This window comes from Chelonoidis abingdonii, chromosome 10 (genome assembly GCF_003597395.2).
Source record: "Chelonoidis abingdonii isolate Lonesome George chromosome 10, CheloAbing_2.0, whole genome shotgun sequence".
NCBI classification, from domain to species: domain Eukaryota; kingdom Metazoa; phylum Chordata; order Testudines; family Testudinidae; genus Chelonoidis; species Chelonoidis abingdonii.
Window position 1 is genome coordinate 7,490,293 of NC_133778.1, and position 21,037 is coordinate 7,511,329.

General features: G+C 45.9%; 1 protein-coding gene and 1 long non-coding RNA gene across 5 annotated transcripts in view; both read right to left on the reverse strand.

Annotated features, from left to right (window-relative positions):
* Nucleotides 1-2,449: 2,449 nt before the first annotated feature.
* Nucleotides 2,450-12,407, reverse strand: LOC142047349 (uncharacterized). Its single transcript, XR_012656595.1, has 2 exons — nt 12,353-12,407; nt 2,450-2,978 (listed from the first exon to the last, which is right to left on the reverse strand). It is a non-coding gene; the product is annotated as an uncharacterized LOC142047349 (long non-coding RNA).
* Nucleotides 12,408-18,082: 5,675 nt separating this feature from the next.
* The window catches only part of PCNT (pericentrin), a 282,663-nt gene continuing 279,708 nt past the window's right edge, over nt 18,083-21,037 (reverse strand). For all 4 annotated transcript variants that reach the window (XM_075069898.1, XM_075069897.1, XM_075069895.1 and 1 more), the window contains 2 exons: nt 20,032-20,159; nt 18,083-18,515 (listed from right to left, as the gene is read on the reverse strand). In XM_075069898.1, coding sequence (XP_074925999.1) covers nt 18,475-18,515; nt 20,032-20,159 — 169 coding nt within the window. In that variant the 3' untranslated portion in view covers nt 18,083-18,474. The remainder of the gene's footprint in view (nt 18,516-20,031; nt 20,160-21,037) is intronic.

A 21,037-nucleotide genomic window follows, 5' to 3' on the forward strand; every position in this document is an offset into this window, starting at 1 on the left:
CAAGTATCAGAGAGGTAGCCATGTTAGTCTGGATCTGTAAAAGTAGAAAAGAAGCCTGTGGCACCTTATAGACTAACCGACATTTTGGAGCATGAGCATGTAGACATGCATCTGACAAAGTGGGTATTCACCCATGAAAGCTCATGCTCCAAAACGTCTGTTAGTCTATAACGTGCCACAGGCTTCTTTGCTGCTATTCCTTTAGTGTGTGTACAGACTTCCTGAGCAGTACACTGTGTTAGCATATTGGTACGCTTGGTCATAAAACCATTGTTTGAATTAAAAACCCAATAAGAAACAAAATTTCTTCAACTTCCACTAGTTTTTTAAAATATTTTTTAAATGTTCTACATAATTCCCAACAGATTCAGCACCTCCAGCAGAGGGCTTTAAAAGTGAATTTCAGAGCAAAAACAAAAAATTGTTTTGTAATCTTTAGTGCTATTTTACAGTACATAAAAATAGCCTTGAACTTAAAGGAAAAAAAATAACTATCAAGATGCTCAGGGCCTCCTTTCCCCCTTTTTGCTGAATGACCCTGACAAAACATTTGGAGGACATGAATAATGATATCCAAGGCCCAAACCCTGGCTGCATCTCCTTCTCCCTTGCCATAACTGAAGCTGAAAGATGTCCAGCTTTACAGTTCAAAATCCACACTCCCCCGCCCCTCAGTTGGTGAAAAAGGGAACTGCAGATCAACTTAAACTATTCCTGTCCTCAGGATGGCTTGACAAGGTTCCCCAGAATAGAGAGGAAATGTGGATCTGGTATTCCTCATAGTTGTAACACAAGGGAGAAAGCATGTTGAAGCACTGGAATGGGTTACCAAGGAGGTGGTGGAATCTCCTTCCTTTGAGGTTTTTAAGGTCAGGCTTGACAAAGCCTTGGTTGGGATGATTTAGTTAGGAATTGGTCCTGCTTTGGGCAGGGCGTTGGACTAGATGACCTCCTGAGGTCTCTTCCAACCCTGATATTCTATGATTTAAATACAAAATCTTGACACATCTCAAAGAAGCTATGTAGTGAAATTTTGCTTTGTAGTTCACCTACCATTTTTCCACAGAAAGGAGAAGTTCTTGTCAGTCTTAAAATGTTATTGGACCCTTATAAGTATGACCGTACCTAATTCACGGCCCACTATAGTCAATTTCATGGGCACAGGATTTGAAAATTGGTAAATTTCACATTTTCAGATGTTTAAATCTGAAATTTCAGGGTGTTGTAAACGTGGGGGCCCCAACCCAAAAGGGGATTGTGGGGCGGGAGGGTTATTGCAAACCTGTTGTAGGGAGGTCATGGGTTTGCCACCCTCACTTCTGTGCTGCCTTCAAAGCTGGACTCTGAAGGAGGCAGCCGCACGAGGTTCCTGGAGGTGAGTCTGAACTCTCCCCCTTTATCCCCAACCTCCAGAGCAGTTGTGCATGGGATGAACAAGTCCTGTCCCTCCCCAGCCCTGCTAGGGCGCTCCTAGGAACAAGGGGAGATCGGACTTCATGGGGAAGGCCTTATTTCACGATCAGTGACACGTTTTTCATGGCTGTGAAACTGGTTGGGCCTTACTTATAAGCACTGAAAAAACTGTAAAGTGGGTTCTCATCTTTCACGACTTCAGATTTCTATAATAAATCTTTTTCCTAACATTTACAATTTCATTTAACTTTTGCATATAAAATGTCATTTGCCTATTTAGAGTGGCCTGTTAATGGACAAACGTTAAATAGCGATGTAGTTAGTCTTTCATTTCTCCTCACACCGTAAAAGTTACCAGCATTTCCACAGCACCCACTGTAGTAACGTCTTGTTGAAAAAACAGGAGAAAAATCTGATTTATTGAGCCATCTTCATATGAAATTGATTAAATAAATGTTATATGCAATCAAGAGGAAATACATAAATATGTGCACATATTCTTGGAAGAAATTAATTGTAATTTCATACCACCATAAATTAGTGAAAAACAGAGTTATGTATAATTCCTATTTGTGACTTTTTAAATGTTAAGTGATGCGTAATACAAGAGGACTCAATTTTAACAGTCACTGTCCTATTTTTGTTAGGTTCTTCAGAACAGAAGCCAACACAGCTCCATTTTGTAATACTAATTTAGTAAGTGCAGCTACAAAATCAAGCATACCAGCTTAGTAGGTTATGTAAGCAAAATTAAATCATTTGATTACAAATGTGTTACCTCATTCTATATAACCGTGCCTTGTACTTCCATCTCTAATCACTATTCTCATGCTGTAAGGACAATGGCACGTCTACAAAGTGCAGTCTTTTCTATTTTTAAAAATAACCCAAATAGTCCATATTGAACCAACCATGGAGTGTCTCTTATTAAATCAATTCTAGAATTAATTTTTACAGATGTCAATTATGATGTATATAAACCAGACTAGGCTGTAGGCGTTAACGACATATGCATTCAAGAAACTACTGACAACTATTAAGGTTTGAAGGATTCAGTTTTTAATCAGTAAATGTTAATTTCACCATAAACGCACACAGAGGAAGAAACTGTTCCACTGGTGATAACTGAAATGTACAGAGAGGGAAAGAAAGAAAAATGCTGCTTGAGAACTTATGAGTTTGATTTAAGGATACTTTCTTTGCATATTTTGACATGTGATGCTGATAATTTGTGGCTTAACCGTTATGGAGCTTTAACTTTTTGAATCTCAATGTCTAGTCATTAAATTATCATCTGACGCCCCCTCTAATTTCCCACAATTGTGAAATTTTAAATAGATAAAAATAACAATGCTTAAAACCCATAATTTTGGGTAACTTAATATTTAAAATCAATAAAGATTTTAAAATGCTTAGAAGTAAACATCATATTGTCCATCGAAATAAACCAAAAACTGAATTTTGCCAAGCCTGACTATTCTTAATACATGACAAGCAGGTGCTAACTTAGGGAAGTATTGTTCACACTGTTGTTCAGGTTTAGCATCTTTCCAATGACTATAGTACTGCAAAAAGAATAAAAGTATTTTCAGAACATATGAATTCAGCAGAACCTCAAAGATACGAACACCAGAGTTACGGACTGACCAATCAACCGGACACCACGGGGAACTGGAAGGAACCAACCAGGCAGCAGCGGAGATTTAAAAAAAAGCAAGTACTGTAATGTGCCTGTCTTGCGTCTTAAAGGTAGGTACATCTGGGCTGCCTGTCCACACCCCACCCCCAGGGCAACCACTTACAGCAAGACATTGGGGCTGCCTGCCCCAGGCAGCTGGAGCCAGCAGAGCAGGAGTAGTGCTGGGGTCTGCACAGCTTTCACCCCTCACTCCCCCTACCCACAAGGGGAGTGGGACAAGCTGTTTTCTCTCTCTCACACATACACACACATCCCTCTGCCAGGAGAGGGACAAATTTGCAAACTCATGTCAGGGCTGGGTAGGGAGCAGCTGCTGCTGAATCCAGGCCTGGAGTGTCACTGGATCTGGAGACTGAATTGTGCTTTGCTCAGAGTTATGAACATTTCAGAGTTATAGACAAGAGGAGGTTACTCACCTTGTGCAGTAACTGATGTTCTTTGAGATGAGCGTCCCTGTGGGTGCTCCACTTTACACTTTAGGTGTCGGTGCGCCCCTGCACCTTTGATCGGAGATTTTTTGCAGCAGTACTCCTACCGGCCACGCATGCTAGAACCTGTCACTCATTCTGAGTGTGTTACTAGAGAGCATGCGCGGCCAGTACCCTCAGTTCCTTCTCTACAACGGAGGCTACCCCAACTCCAAAGTAGAGGGGAGGAGGGTGGGTAGTGGAGCACCCACAGGGACACTCATCTCAAAGAACGTCAGTTACTGCACAAGGTGAGTAACCTCCTCTTCTTCTTCAAGAGATGTCCCTGTGGGTGCTCCACTTTAGGTGACTTCAAAGCAGTGTATCTCAAAGGCCCCCGCGTCAGAAAAGCACTCAATTGAGGTGCTTCATCCCTGGACCTGCAAATAAATGAGACCAAATCCACATAGGTCCTACCCAAGCCTGACTTATAGAAGCAGCCTCGACTCCAGAACCGGACGGGCATCCCTTCCACCCGACCGTGTCAATACATACAACTGCTGGCTGCAAGGCTTCAGCAGCCCTCGGGTCGCCGCCCGAGACTGCCTCCAACTACTGGAGCGACATGCCTCGTGCACTTCGTGCCCAAATGCATGTCTCCACATGAGATGCTTCCAACTGGCTGGCCACGGTTTACAAACCAACGTGCACTCAGTAAACAAATCATTGACCATACCTTACTGGGTCAAGGACTCTGTCATACGGTGGACAGTCCCTGACACCTCTGTTCTGGAGTCCCTTCCTCCAGACTCCACACTGTGATGATACAACCAACGCATCCTTCACCGGCTGGGGGGCCCATATCTCTCCACCACACAGTACACGGGCTATGGTCTCATCCGAGACCTTCCCTACACAGTAAACGTTCTAGAACTGCGTGCTATCCGAATGCTTGCCTGTGCTTCTCCCACTAATCAAGATCAGCATGTACGCAATAACACAACAGTTTGATGTGGAACATGCAGGCAGACAGGAGGGGCTCTTCCCACCTCTTTGTCAGAGACATGAAACTCTGGAATTGTGCCTTGCAAACCACATCCAGATATCAGCTGTTTACATCCAGGCGTGATGAACACCACTGCCGACGAGCTAAGCAGACGCTTTCGGAGATGGGCAAGGTCAAACCACTCCACCACGCGCCCCAGCCAAGATCAGAACTGGTGGGCAGCGTTGCTTTACCTCCTGGAGCGGGGGCAAGAAGCAGAACCGTCCTCACGGAGAGATTTAACAGGGTAGGGGTCTCCCGCGAAGATCCCTACCCTCGTGCTGACAACACCAAAGCAGGTACCTCAGCTTTTTCTGATGCCTCAGCCACAGTCTCACAGAGCTCCAGTCAGGAAGGTCCTTGTCGCTCCTGTCCCCTGGCACCGGCAAATGAGTCGCAGTGCCAGCAGTGCACTCCCCCTGGGACCGCAATGGGATGGTGCAGCAGCGTGGCTCCTCCTCAGCATGCAACGGCCGCGGTGCCGGCAGCGCATCCTCCTGGCACACCAAAGGCCGCGGTGCCGGCAGCGTGCCTCTCTCCGGCACCGCAAACGGCCGTGTGCCGGCAGCGCGCCTCTCCTCAATCCCTACCCAGACATTGAGCCACTGCCATCCGTCACCAAAGTTCCTGAAGGCGCCAAACCCTATACCAAATATTAAGTCACCTATCCCTCCCATGGGATCTTCCCTAGTGTTGGTCCTGTTTAACTCCACCACTTTGAGCCCGTAGCCACCTGCTCCCTTGTGCACCTCTCAATGAAAACGCCCTTTTGTGGCCATACCTCGCAGACGGGCGGCGAGATAGCTGCCTTGCGGCAGATCCACCATGGCCCTTCTTCAGGACAGAGTTGTTCTGCGTTTAACACCCAAAAATTTCTTCCAAGTTCATGCTCCTTTTCACACCAATGAACCAATACAGTTAGTCACCAACTTTCTTCCCGAACCACACGCAAACTCCTTGAGGCCACGTGCACACACCTGATGCGCAGGACCTTGTCCTTTACTGGACAGAACACAACCCTTCCGAGGCTCTCCTGGACTCTTGTCTCATTGCGGACCGTTCCAGGGCATGGCTATCTCTGCTCAGAGGCCTTCAAGATGCATCTTGAGTCACACGTCTCTGTTATCAGATAGGGAATGTTACACCTCCGGCATTGTCAGGACACATTCCACTGATCGTATCTACCTCGAGCCTTCCTACGCAGAGTACCCTGGTCAGACATCTGTAGGGCAGCCACCTGGTCCCCCACCATACATTCGTTGGACACACAGTGCCCTACTCAAGGCCCCCTGACACTCGATTAGGCAGGCAGTATGCGTACGGCATTCCTGCCAGATCCGAAGTTCCCTACTCCTTGGAGCATATATTGAGACACAGCATATAGATATACATATTTGCAAGTTAGCCAGCTATTCATCAATAACGCTTCTGTAAAGCTCACCACTTAAGCACCAGTATACCTATCACCGTCTCAGTAGTCTTTGTGCGATACGCGTGTTTGGAGTTGCCGATAGACATTGAGATGTTTCGAGTGGTAGTTGTTTTATTTGTTGGGGAATGATTTATGCATTCTCGGCCTACCCACGCTGTCCTTCACGCAGGATTGCTTCAGGTGCGTCCTCTCGTTTTCCAGCAGAGTTTCCAGAGCAGTACAGCGCCTGTGAGTTTGCACAGCCGTAGCAGGTTTCGACAACATCATTGAATCGATCATTTTCATTCGGTGAGCTTGATGAAGTTATGAGCAACAGCAAGAGGTCTGGAGTGATGCTGCACTTGGAGACTCCAACGAAACCAGGCAATCATATGCATTTGGAACGTTGTTTATAACTATAAAAAGTGAAACTGAGTAATAGAATAGCGGTGTTTGGGCCAAAGAAGACTTCACAGTTTGTGATGTTTTATAGCTTAAAAAATTGTTGTTTCTAAACACCTGTTCGCTAAGAAGTTAAAAGTATTAACAGAGCATTGTTTTACAAGAGGAAGTAGTAAACTTAGTAATTTGAACTAAATCCCTAGTTTATTCTTAACGCCATTAGCTACGTTGGTAAATTAAATTCCTTTATTTTCTGTTTTGTGTTCGTTTTACTTCATTGTGATATTCAGCCTACTGCTCTAGCCAGTCTGCTGGCTTTAATCCATTGTATAGCTGCCAGCGCAACCGATAGTGGACATGGGCACTGGGGTAAACTGACGAAGTGAGAATCAGCTCACTGTTATTGAAGTAACTATCGTGTGCGAAACTCAAATGGGGATAGGCTGGGACTTTGGAGACCTGGTAGTCTTGGGCTGTGCCACAATTCCTGTGTGACCTAGACAATCATTTCTGTTCCTGCTTCACACACTGTAAAAGGGTATACATAATTTCCTGCTACCGTACGTTCTCTGTTTAGATGAAAGCTCTTAAGGCAAGAAGGGTCGTCCTTATATTGTTTCTATAGCGCCTACACAGGTTGGACCCTGATACAGTGGGTACATCTGTGCTAGCAGTTGGTTCTCACTTTTTTTCAATGTGACCACTAAACATGCCTTCCAAATTGTTTGTACGTAGCTAACTATCTAGAAGCGCTTTAGGAAAATGCTATATCTTAAAAAGTTTTGTCACAAATAAAACACAACTAACTCATATTTAATATCAGTAGTCTTACCTTTCGATGCGAGGGATTGCCCCTCTTCTCGCCGGGTACCCCCGAGCTGGCTGAAAAAGGGGAGCTTCCTCCTCTCCCCACCGTGATAGCCTGGAACTGGGCGGGGAAGAGAGCATTCTCTCACTCTGGCAGCCGCATCCCTGAGTTGGAGAAGATTGTCTTTTCTCTCGTTAACGCACGCTGCGCTCCCAAATCCCCCACACCCCAGCTCTCACCAACTTCCCCTCCACCACCCTCATCCCAAGGTCCATTACTCTTTTTTTTTTTTTGGTTTTTTTTCACCGACATGTGTTCTGTCTCTCATGGGTTCCAGCGCCTAATTGAGTGAGACCACACATCCGCATCGACTAATTAGATATGTGCCCAATTTCGGAGTCTGTCAAATTGCAGCCAATCTTTTTGCTCAGGTGCACACTTTAGTGGGAACTAATCCGCAGACCAACCTGAATGGAACTCTCGAACCGACAATTGAAACCTTGTGCTACCTAGTAATACAAAATAATATAAATCAATTATCTCTTAAGATAAGTAAAGAGAAATAATTTGGGCAAACATTAATATAATTTGCTAAAATGGATACAGATTTATTAACATGCTCCGTAGTTGTGAAGACTTTCATTGCGATTGTAATTTGGGAAAATGTTATCGTCCTGCTCTTCTTACGCATTGAGGTATAACACGTCATAATTCATGTGATGGCTTGGAATCTGTTGCAATGCTGTTGGCAATAGGACAGCAAGTACAAGTCATAAAGATTACATTGTTGTAAGTACATTTAACGCTAGTAGTGGCAAAATTTAGTTTAGCAACAAATTATTCACCCAGTAAAACAGGTACAGTAAACTCAGAGTACAAAACCTCGGAAATGGAGGTTCTCCCTTCAGAATGTCCTTGGTTCCAACTTACACTATAGGTGTCGGTGCCCCTAGCGCCTTGATCGGAATTTTTGCAGCAGTACACTCCTAATCCGGCCACGACTCTGAACCTTCACTCATTCTGAGTGTGATTTACTAAGAGCACGCGTGCCAGACCCCAGTTCCTTCTCTGCCGCCCCAGCTGAGACGACTCAGACCAAACCCTAGTATTTCTTCTTAATCTTAAATTCCTGTGTCAGCTATATTTTTTACTGTACCTCTAGTTAGTGTTACCTACCTCCCTACAGTTAAAATAAATAAATAATAAATAAAAATCTCTCGTTCGTCACTGCTCAAAATATGCCTGCTCCACAGCTTAAGCGCTGCTCTCTTGTAAGGAACACTTCCCTTTCAAGGGCACTCCAGTGTATAAAAGCTGGAACGCCATTCCTCAAATGCCCTCACCACGCAAGGAGAGGGTTTACCAGTGAAGCTTCCTGTTGCTTGTAGCTCTTTTTTTCTTTTTTGAAGGTTAGAGCTGCGTCTGGAGCAGAGAGTCCGAGCCAGGTCTGAGGTAGATAGCTGGGATTTTGAAGTAAAAGAAGTTTTTAACTCCCTGTTCTTCCTTAGCCTCTAGAGCTTAACTTAGGTGCAGTCAAGTAAGCTCATAGAGCTAAGGAAGGATAGGGAGTTTTAAACACTCTTACTTCAAAAATCACACTGCTATTCTACCTCAGACCCTGGCTCGGACTCTGCCTCCAGACCAGCTTAACCTTCACAAAAAAAACACACAACAAAAAAACTAAAGAAATCAGCCGAGAGAGGCTACAAGCAACAGGAAGCTCGCGGCTACACTTCTCCGTCAGCTCTCAGTTCTTCCAGCTCGTCAGTTTCCCGCCTGAGTGTTTGAGAGTGGTGCTTTGGCGCTAACCACCTGGCTTTCGCGCAGCGCAAGGTCTTGTGCCGAGGCGACAGGCTTTCAGTTGCCTGCCTAGATTGTGGCACCTATCGGCACTGCGATGAATGCGGCGCCGTGCCGAAACCACCGTGCTTCGGTGCAGCGGAAGCTCTTGGTGCCGAGGCGACAAGGCTTTCATTGGCCTGCCTAGATTGTGGCACCTATCGGCATGCGAATGAATGCGCGCCGTTGCCGAACCCACCGGTGCTTCTCCGTGGCAGCGGGAAGCTCTGTGCCGAGGCGACGGCTTTCAGTTGCATGCCTAGATTGTGATCTCATCGCACTGCGATGAATGCGGCCGTGCCGAACCCCCGGGCTTCCGTGCAGCGGAAGCTGGTTGCGAGAGACAGCTTTCAGTTGCTTGCCTAGTTGTGGCACCTATCGCACTGTTGAATGCGGCGCCGTGCCGAACCCACCGTGCTTCGGTGCAGCGGGAGGCTCTGTGCGAGGCGACGAGCTTTCAGTTGCCTGCCTAGATTGTGGCACTCTATCGCACTGCGATGAATGCGGTCCGTTGCCGAACCACCGGTGCTTCCGTGCAGCGGGAGCCTGCTGCCTGGGCTACAGGCTTTCAGTTGCCTGCCTAGATTGTGGCACCTATCGGCATCGCGATGAATGCGGCGCCGTGCCGAACCCACGGTGCTCGGTTGCAGCGGGAGGCCTGGTGCCGGGGGACAGGCTTTCCAGTTGCCTGCCTAGATTGTGCACCTATCGGCACCCAATGAATTGGCACCGACAACTCAGGCACCGTGGAGGCACCGGCAGCCTGCTATTAATAGCACAGCACCGCTGCGGCACGGCATCGCGACTGCTACTTGGCACGGCACCAAGATTACAAACTGGGTGCCAGCCCGGTTTTCTCACGGGATCTCTATCTGCTTCGCCTCGACTGACCCCCACTGTTACAAATTAACCACTCAAGTGACCTCTAGTGTCACCTACACTGCAATCGCCTTTGTGGGGATAGCTTCTCAATAACAAATGATTCAGGTCCGAGCAGCCTTCCTCCAGTGAAGCAGGACTCTGAACTACAGGCTGTGCCAGCGCATTGATCTGCCTCACAGTCCTGTCCCTCGCGACACAGAAAACTGTCCCACACCAACCTCAGAATCCACCTCCTGAGGGTGTAACCCCGATGGCACCTGCTATGCCTTTCTCCACACCAGCAGTATGGCTCCGTGCCATCTTTCCTCGCAGCACGTCCGCTACTCTATCACACTAGATGCGAACGTCAAAATCCTCTATGACGCACTTGGCGGCACCTACCCAGCTCAGGATCAATTAACTCCAGCTCCTGACCAGTTACCTCACATGCCAACTGATCCAATACCTGAGGAGGCGTTACTTCCTTCCCTCACTGCCATCAAGATGATTTTCTCAAACTCCAATCTCTTCAAAAGTTGCATGAGCTTAGACTCAATTGGAGGACATACCTGACAATTAACTCAGCCTTCTGGGACGCTAAATCATCTGGCGCGACTCGAGCCACAAGCCAGCCTACCTGCAAAACAGGCGACCGGAAATACTTATTCCTCAGGGCTCTGATTCTTTTCTCACAGCGGGACAACGCTCTTTGTAGTGATGCAGCTCAGTGACAAAACGTATTTCGAACACCCCAACCAACCAGAGAAGGCAAACGCTTAGACCTGTGGGTCGTAAGGTTAGCCTTTCAACGTTGCAATTTCGAATTCGCAGTTGTACCGCAATTCTAGCAAAGTAGACACTAACAACTCATAATAAGTTCATGCACTTTATTGAACACATCCCAGACAAACAAGAAACAACAGTTTACAGCCTTAGTTTCCGAGGCCAATCATATCTCTCACGGCTCCTCAAGCAAGCTCTGGATTCAGCCAATACTGCAGCAAGATCCACCGCTACAGCGGCGTCAATGCGCGAGGTTCCTGGCTTCCTTTCTCATCCTTTCTCGCGAAGATTCAGAGCACCTAGGGATCTCCCTTGATGGTTATAAACTCTTTCTTCCACCACTATGAGTGTGCATCAATGAGACTCAAGGGCAACTCTGCGATCCTAGGTATCCAGACGCTACAAACAAAGGCGACAGTACAGAATATCAACCTTACCACGTCCGCGTTACTCCTCATATACATCAGCAATTTCCCGGGAGCTCCAGGATCAACAACACAACGCCAGAGAGTCCAGATACTAGCGGCGTCGCCCATTCTTCCGGGATGCCCAACTTCTCCAAATAATAAACAAATTTTGAACCTTTGGCGATGGTCTCGAAAACGTCACCCCTAGTCCGGCACATGTAGCTGCTCACAACTGTCTTGGCATCGTCTTACAGCCATATTTAGCTACAATGGCAGAATATTACCACCGACAAGTGGTCTAGAGAGTCATCACGCCGGGGTTTCATCCCTCCATTCTCTTCCTACCTCTCACACCTCACCTCCCGTTCCCTCTTCAGGGACACCTTTCACGAGCCACAAGACTCCAGCAAGAGAGTACATCTTCTCTTCACCCTGGGTGCTATCGAACTAGTGCCCATACCACAGCGGAAAGGGATTTGTTCCCCTTATTTCCTAACACAGAAGAAAACTGGAGGATGGCGACCATCCTCGACCTCGCAGACTCAACAATTTCGTCAGAAACAAAAGTTCAATGTTACTCCACCACATATAGATTCCAGCCTGCAGGCAGGGCAACATGGATTTAGCAGACTTCACCGACCTAAGAACGCCTATTGCACGTTCACTTAGTGCAGTGAGGGCATTTTTGAGGAATATGGGGCTCCCCCAAGCATTTTATACACTTGGAGTGCCCATCTGAAAGAGGGATAGTGTCCTTACAAGAAGAGCAGCGCTTAAAGCCTGTGGAGCCAGGCATATTTGAAGCGCTGACAGAACGAGAGAATTTTTTATTTATTTATTTATTTATTTTAACTAGTAGGAAAAGGTAGGTAACACTAACTAAGGTAAGTAACACAGAAAAATTAGCTGACACAGGAATTTTAAGATAAAGAAAGAAAATACTAAGGAGTTTGCTGAGCTCCGTCTCAAGCCGGGGGCGGCAGAGAAGGAACTGAGGGTACTGGCCACGCATGCTCTCTAGTAACACACTCAGAATGAGTGACAGGTTCTAGCATGCGTGGCCGGTAGGAGTACTGCTGCAAAAAATCTCCGATCAAAGGCGCAGGGGCACACCGACACCTAAAGTGTAAAGTGGAACACCCACAGGGACATCTCTTGAAGAAGAACCTCCATTCCCGAGGTATCTGTAACTCTGAGGTTCTACTGTACCTGTTATACTGGAATTTGTTGTATAAAAAATTGTTGCCAACTAACAATTCTCAGTTAAATGTACTTACACAACATGTAATCTTTATGACTGTACTGCTGTCCTATTGCCCCACAGCATGCAACAGATCTCCAAAGCATCAACATGATTATGACTGTGATACCTACATGCAGTAAAAGAGCAAGAGCTGATAACATTTCCCACAAATACCAATCGCAATGAAAGTCTTCACAACTACAGAGCTGTAAAATAAAATTGTATCAATTTTAGACAAATTAAAATTAATGTCTTGCCATAACTTATTTCTCCTTTCAACTTATCTAAGAGATTGATTATACTAATTATTTGTATTACAGTAGCACAGAGGTTCTCAAATTGTGGTTCGAGAGCTCCATTCAGGTGGTCTGCGGATAGTTCCCTCTAAAGTGTGCACCTGGATGGCTGCACATGAGAAAATGAAGGGCCACTCATCTAATTAGTGGAGCTGCGCATGTGTGGCTTCACTAATTAGGCGCCTGGACCCTGGAGAAGATACACATGTAAGGTGAGGTAATGGCCCTGGGGTATGGGGTAGGTGGGAGGGGAAAGTTGGTGAGAAGCTGGGGTGGGGGGAATTTGGGAAGCGCAGAGCTGCAGTCAACAGAGAAAAAGACAATCTTCCCCAACTCCAGGGATGCGGCTGCCAGGGAGAGACAGCCCTCCTTCCCAGCCCCAGTTCCAGGGCTATCACGGTGGGGGAGAGAGGGAAAGACACTCCCCCTTCTTCCCAGCCCCAGCTCGGGGGCTACCACGGCGAGAAGAGAGGGCACATCCATCGCATCAGAAAGGTAAGACTACTGATATTAAAATATGAGTAGTGTGCTTTTATTTGTAGAACAAAAAACTTTTTAAATATATAGCACTTTTATCCAAAGCGCTTTAGAATAGTTAGCTAACGGTACAAACAACATTTGGAAAGCTCATTAAGTGGTCCATGAAAAAAAAAGTGAGAACCACTGCAGTAGCACAGAGATACCCCAACTGGTATCAGGGTCCAACTGTAGTAGGCGCTATAGAAACATATAAGGCAGACCCTTCTTGCCCTTAAGAGCTTTCAATCTAAACAGAGAAGATTAAGGCTGTAAGCAAGGAAATATTATACCCATTTTACAGTGGTGAAGCAGGACACAGAAATGATTTGCCTAAGGTCACACAGGAAATCTGTGGCACAGCCAAGAACTGAACCCAGGTCTCCAAAGTCCCAGCCTAATCCACATTGAAGTTTCGCCACCAACGTAGTTACTTCAATAACCAGTGCAGCTGATTCATCACCTTGCAGTCATGTTTACCCCAGTGCACCATGTCTATACTATCGGTTGGCCCCTGAGCAGCTATACCAATGGATTAAAAGCCCCAGCATAGACATGGCTAAGAGCAGAAGGGTGACTTATATCACAAAGAAGGTAAAAAACGAACACAAAAAGCAAAAATAAAGGAATTACAATTTTACCAAACGTGCTAATGGCAGTTTAAAAGAATACACAATACATTCAGTTCAAATTAATAAGTTATACTACTTCCTCTTGTAAAAACAGCAATGCTCCCTGCTTCACATACTTTTAAAACTTCTTAGCTGAACAGGTGTTTAGACAACAATCAATTTTTTAAGCTATAAAACACTCCAGAAAAACTGGAAAGCCTTCTTGGCCCAAAACACCAGCATCGCTACTTCTACTCAGTCTTCCAACTTTTTATAGTTATAAAAAAACGTTCCAAAAATGAACTGATGCCATGGTTTCTTCCTAAGTCTCCAGCAAGCAGATCACTCCAGAACCTCTGCTGTTGCTCATAACTACATCAAGGCTCACCAGAATGAAAATGATCGATTCAACTGATGTTGCTCAGAAACCTGCATACAGCTGTGCAACTCACAGGCGCTGGTACTGCTCTGGAAAACTCTGACTGGAACCAGAGGCAGCACCTGAAGCAATCCATGGTGAAGGACCCAAGCGTGGAGGTAGGGCAGAGCTCTTAATCCCCACATCCACACACCCTTATAACTGCCAGGCAACTAGGCGACCACCACCACCAGGCACACATTTCACAGCAGTCAGGAAGTGGAGCATTTTACAGCAAGCAGTTTTGACTGGAATAGCTTGGCAAACACATTACTATCTCCCTGGAGGCTCTCAGGTACAGTGGAAGAGAGAAAAGGTTTTTTCCCTCTTCTAGCACCACAAGTTGAGTGGGAGAAGCCGCTTCAAATGTAACAGCAGCAAAGAGTCCTGTGGCACCTTATAGACAAACAGACGTATTGGAGCGTGAGCTTTCATGGGTGAACACCCACTGCGTCGGATGCATGACTTCAGATGTAAAAGACAATTACCTAAAGGTTCCTCCAGAAGAAGATGGAGCCCCTGGGCTGAATCCCAGCACCTTCCCACTCTCCAGTATCCCAGACAGTATTCTAGCAAAGGAACTACTATACAGATGAGTATTGACACTACCCGAGGGGGCCTCTGGAAGGGCACAAGGTGTGGGGACTGGGGTGAAGAAAGAAGGGTAGGAGTTTTAGCGCTATGCTCGCTGGCTGGAATGTGACTTCCCCATTGCACGGTGCTGCTGAGCACAGCTAACTAATCTCAGGCCACCTAGAACTTATGGAGAGTCACTTTTCTGTTTAAAGTCAAAATAACTGAATATACAATTATAGCATCAAATGTCTCATAACCAACCAACGCTTCTTAGAAACGTCAGAACAGAGCCACTTCCAGTTCATGTCGGACTCGGCCGAGGAATTAACACCTCGCAGCTTCGCAGCACTTTTCCCAGCACAATGCCAAGCTCGTACAGGGCAGGAACAAGCCAAGCTCAGGAGAGGAGCAGCCAAGGCTTCTCTCCCCGGCGTGCGCACCGGCGGGCGGGCGGGCAGAACAGGTCTGACAGGCGCTCGCTCGCTCCGCCGCCCGTTCACACGGAGCTCAGCGCCGAGCACCGCGCGCTCCTCCCCGCTCCGGCGCTCCCGGACCGCGCTCCGCCGCCGCTCCCACAGCGCTCGCGGGCGGGCCGGCCCGGCAGCGCGTTAGCGGGACCAGTCCCCGGGCAGAGCCGGGCTCGCGTCCTCCGCCTCAGGTCCCCGGCGGTCAGCGCAGGGCCCCCGCCCGGCGTGGCCTCGTTCACCCCGCCGCCCCGCCCTCACCTTCCGACAGCTCCAGCTCCAGCTCGGCCAGCTCTCGCGCACCTCGGGCGCAGCGCAGCGCCTCCAGGGACGCACCCCGCGCCCTCGCGCATGTCCTGGCTGGCGCGAGACCCCGCCCGCTCAGGGCAGCCCGGCCCAGGCAGGCGCAGCGCGGCCGCTCCCTCCCCGCAGCGCGCGCCCCTTGCCGCAGCACAGCGCGTGCACTGCGCAGGGGGCGGGGCCGCAGAGGGAGGACAACAACTCCCAGGCTGCCCCGCGCCAGGACGGCGGCTGCGCGGCGGCAGGGAGCGGCGAGGCTGCCGGGAAGTGTAGTCTCCCGGAGCGGGGCCGGAAGCGCAGCCGAGTGGCCGAGGCAGGACGGCCCAGGCCCAGGCCCAGGCCCGGGGGTGCTTGCGGCGCCGCCGCTGGGCCCGCACGGACCGTCACGGGGATCATTTAAACGCTCGCTGCCCGGGGGCCCAGCTGCCGCGATGTGACAGGGACAGGCCCAGCTTTGGGCTCTGTTCGGGGCGTCTCGTCCCCTCCCCTCCCCTCGGTCCTGATTTTTCACACCTACCAGCTTGTCACCTACAGCATCACCCCCGTTGCTGCCGGGCAGAGGCGGCTCGCAGGCTGCTGTACGCAATGCAGGAGGCTGCTTCCTGGCATGGTGGCTCTATCCGAAATCACAGGGTTAGAAGAGACCATAAGGCTCAGCTAGTCTGAGCGCCTGCCCAGATGCACCCTGTGTTGTGTCTAAACCAAGGGCTTTCAGGCAGGGGTAACTACAGCCCTGGGGCAACTCCAGAGGTCTTCCAGGAGGTGTATCAAGTCATCTAGCTCTATGTCTAGTTTACAACAAGTTACATAAAAATCACTGGCAAACTCAGCACAGACTCAAATTTCATATAATGACTTGTTTATACCCTCTATATACTGTACAATGAAATGCAAGTACAATATTTATAATTATATGGTAAAATGACAGTAAGCAGTTTTTCAGTAACAGTGTGCTGTGACACTTGTATTTTTAGGTCCGATTTTGTAAGTGAGGTGAAACTTGGTGGTATGCAAGACAAATCTGACTCCAGAAAGGGGTAGAGTAGTCTGGAAAGGTTGTGAAGCAGTGTTCTAAACCTTCCAAGACATATGGCAATCCAGCCTCACTTTGAAAACCTCCAGTGTAGGTACGTTCCATTGTCCTACAGTTCAGTTTTTCCTAAGATTTAATCTAAATCTGTTTTGCTTAATATGAACCCATTGCCTCTTGTCCTGCCCTCTGTGGCAAGATAACTTTTCTCTATCTTCTTTATGGCAGCCTTTCAAGTATTTGAAGATGGTTATCATGCCCCACCCCGGCCCCATCTCCTCTTTTCCAAGCTAAACATACCCAGTTCCTTCAGCCTTCGCTCATATGGCTTGCATTCCATTCCTTTGTCACTTGCCTCTGGATCCTTTCCAGTTTCTCTACATCCTTCCTATGCATTGGCGACCAAAATTGGAAACAGTTCTCTAGTGGTGGTTACGCTTCCACTGGAGTAGAGGGATTAGTATCGCTGCCTGTGATTTGCATGCTATGCCTCTATTAATGCAACCTAAACTTGCATTTGCTTTTTTTGCTATGCCTCTATTAATGCAACCTAAACTTGCATTTGCCTTTTTTTTTTTTTTTTTTTTGCGCAATGGCACTGCTGACAACTCCCAGATCCTTGTCAGCACTGCTGCTGCCAAGCTAGTTATCCCCCATTCTGTATTTGTGCATTTGGTTTTTCTTCCCTCGGTGTAGCACTTTACATTTTCTGTTGAATTTCATTTTATCATCGACAGCCCATTTCTCCAATTTATCAAGATCCCCCTGATTCTTAGCTCTATGCTCCAAAGTGTTCGCAAACCTTCTCACTCCCTCCCCAGCTTTGTCTCATCTGCAAATTTCATCAGCATGCTCCATATACAACATTAATAAAGATGTTAAACACCAGACCCAGAACAGATCCCTATGGAACTTCACTTGAGACCTCCCTCCAATCTGACATTTCATTAATAAATACTCATTGTTTGTAGTTTGTTTTTTTTTTTGTTTGTTTTTTACCAGTTTTGTATCCACTTACAGGTAGTTCTGGCAAGCCTGCATTTCTCCAGTTCAATTATCAGAATGTCATGCAGGACTGTCTCAAAAGCCTTGCTAAAGTCCAGGTATATTATGTCCACCACATTCCCCCATCCACCAACCAGTTACTCTGCCAAAGGAGGGAATATCAAGCTGGCTTGGTATGATTTGGTATCATATCTCCATCCTTTCCCACAGCAAAGATGAGCAGGAAAGAAGCTTCTAATCTAATTCACCTAAACAGCAGATCTCAATTCCACGTGGAACTCAAAAGGATGATGGTTTCACATAGTGGTGGTGCTTTGTGAGAGGATCAGGACAGCAGGTACTTTCAGTTTTTGAAAACCCAACATGTCAATCCAAAATTTTCAGAATATAATCAGAAGATTTATACATGAGTGCTTCTTACTGATGCATATGTAATTGTTTAGTTGATATCAATAACCTTAGTTGCAGATGAAAATCTTGAGCAGCTTTATGGTAAGAGCAGCAATTAGATACACAGCATAGGAACCAAAACCAATACATAATAAGAATTTGCTAATAAAATGTCATTTTAATAACTTTTTACAAGGAATCCAGCTATACACTTTAGAAAAATAAACATTAAAAAAAAGACACTTTGTGGCTTCCAATACAATCCTGCAGGCACACTTAAATTATGGTTAACAGTTATTCCCCATAAGTATGTAAAACGTTGTGAGTGATTAGCGACTTCCTATAAAAAGTGTAAATGTATTAAAATTTAATAAACCGATTACATAAAAATCTGATGCAAAAACATTGCATAGACACTAAAACCCCTTTATTCAACTGCACATAAGTGTTGGATTTCCTACTGCTCGGAAACACGAGAATACAAAAACATCCACTTCAGAAGGAAGTAGCAACCTGGGGGTTTTGGTCCCAGATCTGAGAAGCGCTCTGATCACTTTATGTTTCTCTGGTGAGGTGGTCCTGGAGTGCTTCCTAAATTTAAATAAAACAACCAATGAATACTGGCAACCTATTAGTAGTTACCTTACCAATTGTCACAGTACAGTTGTGCACTATTTTCCCTGGAGATGTTTGCTTCCCACCATGAATTTCATGTTGGCTTTGGTGAAAGAGGGAATCTCTTCACCATCCACTTAGGAACAATACACGTAAGGGACTAGATGGCCTACTAACCGGGAGACCTGGATTCAAGACTATGTTCATTTCACAAACAGCAATTAGCTTGACTGTCTGGTCCTAATTTGATACTTTTTACTAGCAACAAAGTGTGACCTCACAGTTTATTTCAGGCTGATGTGTACATGTTAAAGTTTAGTGGAAACTAGAAACCATTTTATTCACAACACTGAGAGATTTTGCTGTGACCTTTTCAAACTATCTCCCACATAAACTAAAAGTATGATTAATAATTAAAGCAGCATTTCTGAGCCTTCTTCCAATGATGGCCACTTTTCTGAAAAGTGTCACTGATTGTGCCAAGGTTACGCAGTAAATTGTTAAACAAAACATTTGATTCTGTAAGGTGCTATCAAGTTTCTATCACAACATATCTGGGTTACCTGTTCTGCTACAAGGAGCTTCAATAATTATGAAAACCACAGTTTTCAAATTCATGGCAACAAACTATGGTTGAAATCCTGGCCCAACTGAAGTCAATGTCAAATTCCCATTAACTTCAGTGAGGCCAGGATTTCACCCTCAATATATAAAATACATCACCTTCAAGTATAATAATTTTTTTCATCTTAATTGGCCTCATGAAAGTGCTTTGCAAAACTCAGAATTAGAAGCTGGTATTAAAATGACCATGTCACTAAAGGTAGGAGTCATTATACACAGTTAATAACAAACACAGAGTGACATTGTTTAGCTTCTAATAACTGGTAAATTACATGATAGCGAGCCTGCTATCATGTTGTTATTCAAAATAACTTTCTGTTTAGAAATTTAAGCTAGTTAGACTGAGGTTAAAAAGAAAAATGGTTGAAATAGAAAACTGACCCAAAAAAAAGTTTCAGTTCATGAATATTTTCAAGACTGACTTTTTGTCCTGAATCTAGATGGAAAAAAATTAGAATTTTTAAGCATATTTGAATATTCCATTCCCTACCCACCTATCTGTATAGCTTTTTAGAGATCTGGTGGGAATGTAGCAACTCCCATTTATACCCTCCTCTTACATGCTTAATGTCTGACAGTATAAGAACACTGAAAAGACGACCTTTTTATCTTTGAACAGCTCCAGTTAAGAAATCATTTGTCGAAGTGTCATGCTTTGAACCTTTTAAGATACAATCCATGAAAGCAGTAAAGCTTCACTTCAAAAGATGTACAGTTTAATCTCCCCTCCCACCATGACAAATGCAAAGTTGTTCCTTTTTAAAATGTTCTTCACATTTTGTGACTATTAAGGACAATATGTAGCCGGGTTTTGAAAAAAGACGACGAGACTTTAGAAAAGTCTGAGGGGTGATGAGGTTCATTTTACCTGTTTGTGCACCTCCTAATCTCTGCTGGATAACCTCTAAGCGATGGATGTATTCAGTTAATGACCGTTCGGGGTCTTGAGTAGACACCAGTGACTTCTCCGAAACTGAACTTGTGGATGGATGTAATCTTAAAAAGAAAAGAAAAAAAATAATCATCTTCTTTTGTAAAGCTCACAATATACACACAGAGAAGGTGAGTGAGTCATTAGCTTTTACCGATCAACTTTTGTTGGAGAAACTGACACGTTTTCGAACTACACAGAACTCTTCTTCAGGTCTTAAAGAAGAACTTTGTGTAGCTTGAAAGCTTGTCTGTTTCATCCACAGAAGTTGATCCAATAACTTATTACCTCACTCACCTTGTCTCTCTGATAGCCTGGGACCAACATGGCTACACCACACTGCAATATACACACAGCTAAGGCCAGCATAAATGTCCTCATGTAGTTAATAATTCAGTATAAGGGAAACTGGAATTTCAAGAAGTGTTCCTGTACCTCTCAAACCCCATTTTGTGAAAAAAGTGATGAATGAGGATGAGTGGTGTAATATTTGGGATGGAGTGTGAAAGAAAGTAACATTCTTGTTAAGGGCTGGAAACCTGAGTCTCAGCCCTGCTCATATCTAAGGCCTTGTCTACACTATCGGGGTAAGATGACCTAAGTTAAGCTACTCCAGCTAGGTGAATAACATAGATCAACTTACCATGGTGCATTCACTGCACTGCGTCGACGGGAGATGCTCTCCCAACGACTTACCTTACTCTTCTCGGGGAGCTGGAGTACCAGAGTCAACTGGAGAGCGCTCTGCTGTCAATTTAGCAGGTCTTCACTAAATTGATGGCAGAATTTACTAAACTGACACCTGCTGCATCGATTGCAGCAGCGTGGATCTCCCTGGTAGTAAAAAGCCCTAAGAGGTAGTTGCCTAGTGGAAGCAGTTGGAGGAAACAGCTGTAGAAGGCAGCCCAAGTGCTAAATCTTTTGCTCTGAGAAGTGGTGGGGA